Source organism: Solanum tuberosum, unplaced genomic scaffold (assembly GCF_000226075.1).
Source record: "Solanum tuberosum cultivar DM 1-3 516 R44 unplaced genomic scaffold, SolTub_3.0 scf00008, whole genome shotgun sequence".
Lineage (NCBI taxonomy): Eukaryota > Viridiplantae > Streptophyta > Magnoliopsida > Solanales > Solanaceae > Solanum > Solanum tuberosum.
This window is the reverse complement of record NW_006238934.1, coordinates 62797-69032: the sequence shown is the minus strand read 5'-3', so window position 1 is coordinate 69032 and position 6236 is coordinate 62797. Positions and strand designations below refer to the sequence as shown.

Genomic DNA, 6236 nt, shown 5'->3' with positions numbered 1-6236 from the left:
TAAATATCATGTCAAAGCATTTTGATAGAAAGAAACAACAAGTAATAACAAGCATTGAAAGGACAAGAAACTCCATGAGAAAACTATAACTACTAGAATGGAAAAATAAGCGAGACTACGTCCTACTAGCTACCTACTAACTAACCCTAGCTTCCACTCTAATTTGTTTTTTCAACAACCTCCTATTAATCAAACACGGAAAAAGTATAAGAACATTTTGCAAAAAATATTTCCTCCGTAGTATCGAACACACCCTTAAATATCCATATTGAAACTTAACCTATGCTACATATCATTGTACCTTGTACTTTAGGAAATCTATAAGCTTCCATGTTTTTGAAAATATGAACTAGGTTAGGACAAGGGTAAAAACGTTAATAAGTTCATGCAAAATAGAAAATAAACCTAGACTACTAAAAATAACAAATTCCTCACTAACCAAAACACTTGAAGATTCAATGCAAATATTTGGTCATTAATAAATATCTGTCTAATCAACACCCTTCCCATAAATAAGCTTGCAATATGGTTCTATATTTGTTAAAGCAAACTAAGGAAATAATGGCAGAAAATAAGTAACTTTCAAGAACATGTTTTAAATGTCATCTCAAATTCGAGATGTTGGATTCATAGCACTGACTGTATAACCTGCAGCATCCCCGACAGTAGAGATATCAATACGAAAGAAATGTACTTCAATATAGACCCGTAGGCAATCTAGACTTCTGTTGAAGATGTAGTAGTATGACTACTTCACAAAAGTATACATAGTTGCATGCACAAAATTCATCTAGAGAAGATATTTGAAGACAAATTTAAAAGAAGAAACACTTGAACATAAAGTTTTAAAAAGGTCTGCATTAAGTTAAGCTGTCTATAATATAAAGTCATATAGAGACTCTAGTAAATCCCTCATAATGAAGGTAAATAGAGACAGTCTAGATTGTAACAAAGCAGAAAGATATGGACTCCATGCAGACAAGGAGTCCAGTAGGGTTGCCCCGCCAGATGGTATGACAACCCTTGCTTACTCTACTACCCTAACCTTAACTACTACACCCCCCCCCCTTACCCCCTAGTAACTTCTATCTATCTTTGCTAAAGATAAATATGTCAGCGCGCAGCAGCATTGCTCAGTCAGTTGACTGCAACTTCTGGTGCAGAGAGAAAACTTGGCTGAAGCGACTCTTGGCTGGAAACTTTCGCGTTAGAGAGCTTGAGCACCTCGACAGCTTCCTCCACCTTGGCTGCCAGAGATTCTGGAGACTCCAACAGTAATAGCAGTTCAGCGTTGTCCATCTCCAACAACATTCCAGTTATCTTGGAAGCAAGCTCAGGCTGCAGAAAAAATGTTACGTTAGTTAGTTAGTTAATAAGATAGTTTTGATAATTCTCTGGATGTCAGAAGACCAATATAAAAGAAAAAGGAAAGCAAGAAAGAAAATCAATCACCTTATGTTTACCAACAAGAGGATAAAGGCGCTCGCCAAGTATCTGTTTCTGCTGATCAGAATTAGCAGAAGCAAGCAAGGTACTCAGCATTTCAGTACCATCAGCAGCAGATCCAACTGCCATAGAACCAGCAGCATTTGATACAAAAGATCCTCTGGTCACATCACGAGTCTGGCCATTCGGCGCAAATCTGACCTGCCCAGCACGCTGCAAGCATGAATTTTTTTTGGGAGTATTAGTGATACTTAGGCCACTTTTGAAGCTAAACCACTTTTCAAACCTAACCAACTAAGATGGAACTTTTGAAAATCTCAGTTGTATAACCAATTCACTTACATTTGGACATCAAGATTTTCAATTTATGTAAAATAGGTATGGAGGTTCAACTACCTGAGAATCTTTCGATGACACCGCTGGTTGACCTGATGGCTGCACATTGGTCACATTTGAAGCTGGCATATATCCATTCATCCTTCCCCTGTTCTGCCGATATGGTCGATAAGTATTAGGAATCTGAAAAATAAGATGCAAGCTGTAAGCTCCTTCACCATAAATCTAAACAAAATCATGTCAATTCAATTTAACATGTCTGGAATTGCTTCTAAAAGGATAAAGAATTTGTGTGTTCAATTATGAACCCAATTGACCCTACAAAAAACTCCAAGAAGTGGAGAAAGTATAGATGGCCAAGTGCTATGACTCTTTACAGGGACTAACCATGGGAACTGGAGCAGGTTGATAGCTAGGTCTAGGGGTGTTTGTGAACCCATTAGTACCCCAACCTGGCCTCATAGCAAGAGACTGATACATCAGCCCAGGTCGTGCTGGTACTTGAGGAACAACACCATGGCCTGGATAGTAAAGGGGAGGATATGCGCCAGGATACATAGCTGAAGCTCCTGTTAGCCCGGCCAGTCGTTGTGCGTGCTGTAGCTGTAGCTGGGCCTGTCTTTCCTCTTTCCTTTGAGCAATGGCCACATACAATGGCTTTCGGTGCAGCATAAATCCTGTGAAACATCTCACAAAAATAAGTCTCATATCATACAGTGTATTCACTTAATGACGAATTGGATACTTAAAGATCATGGCATCTAATTAATCATATGGCATGTAAATCACTCAATTCAAGAATGGAAACTGTCCATATGTTGAAGAGTAGGTGAAGAATACAAAAGAGGAAACATGCGAGAAAATAGACTTTCCAAAATTGAAGCACATTTATTGGGTGACAACGTACAAGCAAACATGGTGTGATATAAGCACATAAACATATACTTGACCAAAGATGGATTGTCTTCCTTATTTAGTTTTTCTAGTCAAAAGTTTCCAAAACTTCACAGAACTAAGGAACACAATGAAAAGAAATTTAAGCCAAATTAATAAGTAAACGAATAGAAGAGATAAAACATTGAAACATGCGGCATCAGAGTTTTTGGTGCATGCTACTATGATCTGGAGCATATTGAAAATGTATGACTCACCATAAAAAGTATTCACAGCGTTATAGGCCTCCTCTGCTGTGGAGAAGCATACAAATCCAAAACCCTTACTCAAACCTTTCTCATCTTGCATAACTTTCGCAGAAGTAATTGTGCCACATTGGCTAAACAGTTGGTGCAGCTCATACTCAGTGACATCATCATCAATATTCTTGACATACACATTTGAACCCTGACATGATAATTCAAGTATTTTCATAAACAGATCATAAATAATTAATTCTCTTTTTGTTACAAGGAAATGAGAATGAGTACCTGGTATTTCATTATCTGTTCCCTCCTTCTCTCTTCAAAGAGGCGCTTCAGAAGTTGTTCGCGCTCTGCTTTCTTTTGTGCTCTCGCTACATACAAGGTCTTGGAGCCTATTTAATGAATATATTTCACCGCACAAAATTATAAATAGCATGGCTGCAATGACATTTAAGAATACAACAACATCACAAAGCTAGGACTTACCAACAGGTGATCCGTTCATTGCTTCGGCAGCTTTCCTAGCATCATCTGGATTGTCAAAGTTAACAAATCCAAAACCCTTTGGAGCTCCACTCTCATCCTTTGCAATAACAAGGCTTATAATTGTCCCAAACCCAGAGAACTTTTCTCTTAGATGCTCCTCTGAGATATCAACGTCCAAGTTCTTGAAGTACAAATTTGTGTACTTAGCATCAGGATTGGGCGAAACCCGGTCAGTTTTTTTGACAAACTTACCAACATACCTATGCCATCAATGCAAGATATCATAAATAAATAGACTAAAATAAAAAAAAAATGTAAACAAAGAAAACAAATAATTCATCTAAGGTCATCATAATTGCAATATGGAAAGCTAGATGATTGCAACGGATATGGAAATGCTCATACATCTGTTTGTCTCCAGCCATGATCCCATTAAGCTTCTCAATAGCAGCATCGGCAGACTCCTCCGACCCAAACTGGACAAATCCATATCCCTTACTCTTTCCGTCCTCATGAGTGACAATTTTACAAGATAAGATATTTCCGAACTTCTGGAACATTTCGTGAAGCTTCGCATTGTCAATTGTATCACTTATGTTCTGTAAAATTACAATTTAGATATATAAATCAAAATAGAGAACCTGTTAAGATCTCAAATCAATTGAATACTATTCACTCAGTCAAAGCTTGATGATACCTTGATGAACACGTTTCCTTTACCACTTCGTCTCGCATCAGGGTCACGCAGAGACCAACTAACCCTCATAACCTTTCCATTGAGGGTGGAGTTATTTTTAACCTCAATAGCACGTATAGCTGCTCATAGGTTTCAGAAGAAAAAAAAAACAGAAGCTTTCCAAGTCAAAAATCAAGCCAATCAACTTTCATGAATCAGTGAAAAAACTTAATAACACATTGAACACAATCAGAAAAGGTTAGCTCATGCTTGGACTCCAAAATCGCAGGTCAGATCACATCCACTAATCCACAACATTTCATGAATGATACGAGTTGCTAACCAAAAAAAGTAACTAAACAACAGTTGATGAAGTTTGTATTGATACAGTATTCTCAACTTTCTAAAAGGACAAAGTAACTAGATAACAAAAAAAAAATTAAGCAAAACCTATTAACAAGACCTAATTTTGGAATCACTAAGATCATCCAACCAGTGAAATCATCTAGGGTCTAAAAGGGATCATTAAATGTTAAAAAGGATCTAACTTGTAATGAAAACTACCCAGACGACTCATATCGCAAAAAAAAACAATAAACTTCTGGTTATAACTGATAAAATCTCAAGATCTACAACTATATACTCTTCATCTCACAGAGCACCAACTAACATATAACAGCTACCATCAGTGACAGATCAAATCAGGTGACTTGAAACAGAAAAATCACACCAAATAAAAATAGTCAAATCCTCAAGATTTAATATTATATATTTCTCCGATCAGAAGACAACTCATTTAATAGTACATTAAAATCAACATCAGACCTGAGGAAATAGGAAATAATTTTTATTTTAAAAAAAAAAAAAATCACATTCGACCAGTCACTGTCTATTTTTTTTTCTCACTCTCAGACAATCTGATTATTCTATTGATCCATTTAAACAACATCCAAACATCACCATGAATTAGCAACGCAAATACAATCAATTTCTGATTTGACAAATAGAGTAAAAAACTTGAGTTAGAGAGGTGTCCATAAACACACAAAAGTCCAAAATCACAAAACTTGTATATCTGAGCCTATTCAGTTATTGATTGATTAATCATGACACAAAAATTGTATATCAGATACCATTCAGTTATCAATTGATCAATCATGACACAAAAATTGTATATCAGATTCCATTCAGTTATCAATTGATCAATCATGACACAAAACATGTATATCTAAGTCTATTAATTTATCGATTGATCAATCACGACACAGAACTTGTATATCAGAGTCCATTCAGTCATCGATTGATCAATCATGATATAAAACACGTATATCAAAGTACATTCAGTTATCGCCTGATCAATCATGACAAAACTTATATATCAGACTCAATTCAATTACCGATTGATCAATCAATCAACCTGAAATCCTGAACAAAATTCAACATGCAAATCAAAATCAAACGAATTTAAAAAACCGATCAAACGATCGAAGCAGCATTTTAATCGATAAAATCAACACATATACAACCACAGACCCTAGCAATCAATGCAGATACAGGAAAGAAAAAAAATTGACACGAGATATACCATCCTGAGGAGAAACAAAGTTGACGTAGCCGTAACAGAGAGAACGTCCAGTGGATGAATCACGGCAGACGCGAACGGAAGCAAGGCTTTTAAACTCTGAAAAAAAATCAAAGAGTTGTCCATCGGAAACATCGTGGTGAAGATCACCAACGTACAATGATGATGGCGTTGCAAGGACAGTCGGAGGAACCGCCATTGACGCCGGCAACAAAATTCAAAAAAAAAAAAAGCGTTTCGTTTCGGAATTGGTGTTTTTGCTTTTGCGATACTAAAACGGAGAGAAACAGAACGAAGAAAGAGTGAGTGAGTGAGAGAGAAGTGGCGTTCGCTTATAAAGGAGTGCTTATTAATTCTGGGATGAGAACGGAATTAATAGGGGCAATTATGGAAAATTTGGGAAATTTTAAGGGAGAAGAAGGAAAAAGGGCAAAATTGAGTATGAAAAAAGAGTACTAAAAAGTGAACAAAAGAGAAATTTTGCATGAAAATTTCCCTTTCAAGGAAATTCTACCAAACACAGCTTAAGAATTAGATGAAGGGACACGTGTCAACACGCTCCCTTAACAAG

At 36.5% G+C, this 6236-nt stretch overlaps 1 protein-coding gene across 1 annotated transcript; it reads right to left on the bottom strand.

The window, feature by feature from the left end:
• Positions 1–1077: 1077 nt before the first annotated feature.
• LOC102588075 (polyadenylate-binding protein 7-like) lies at positions 1078–5946 on the bottom strand. The gene is made up of 10 exons (XM_006338860.2): positions 5669–5946; positions 4105–4223; positions 3813–4006; positions 3408–3667; positions 3207–3313; positions 2934–3123; positions 2170–2459; positions 1843–1965; positions 1453–1659; positions 1078–1338 (listed from the first exon to the last, which is right to left on the bottom strand). Exons 1-10 carry the CDS (start codon positions 5862–5864, stop codon positions 1138–1140), a joined length of 1887 nt encoding a protein of 628 aa, XP_006338922.1. The 5' UTR covers positions 5865–5946; the 3' UTR covers positions 1078–1137.
• Between the last annotated feature and the right edge of the window lie 290 nt (positions 5947–6236).

Bases quoted from the DNA above. Each gene is read 5' to 3' on its own strand.
- LOC102588075 (XM_006338860.2), bottom strand. From the start codon at position 5,864: ATGGCGGTTCCTCCGACTGTCCTTGCAACGCCATCATCATTGTACGTT. The intron at 2,460-2,933 runs GTGAGTCATACA...GATGTTTCACAG, and splicing joins CGCTGTGAATACTTTTTATG to GATTTATGCTGCACCGAAAG. The intron at 1,660-1,842 runs GTAGTTGAACCT...TCATGCTTGCAG, and splicing joins TGTCATCGAAAGATTCTCAG to CGTGCTGGGCAGGTCAGATT.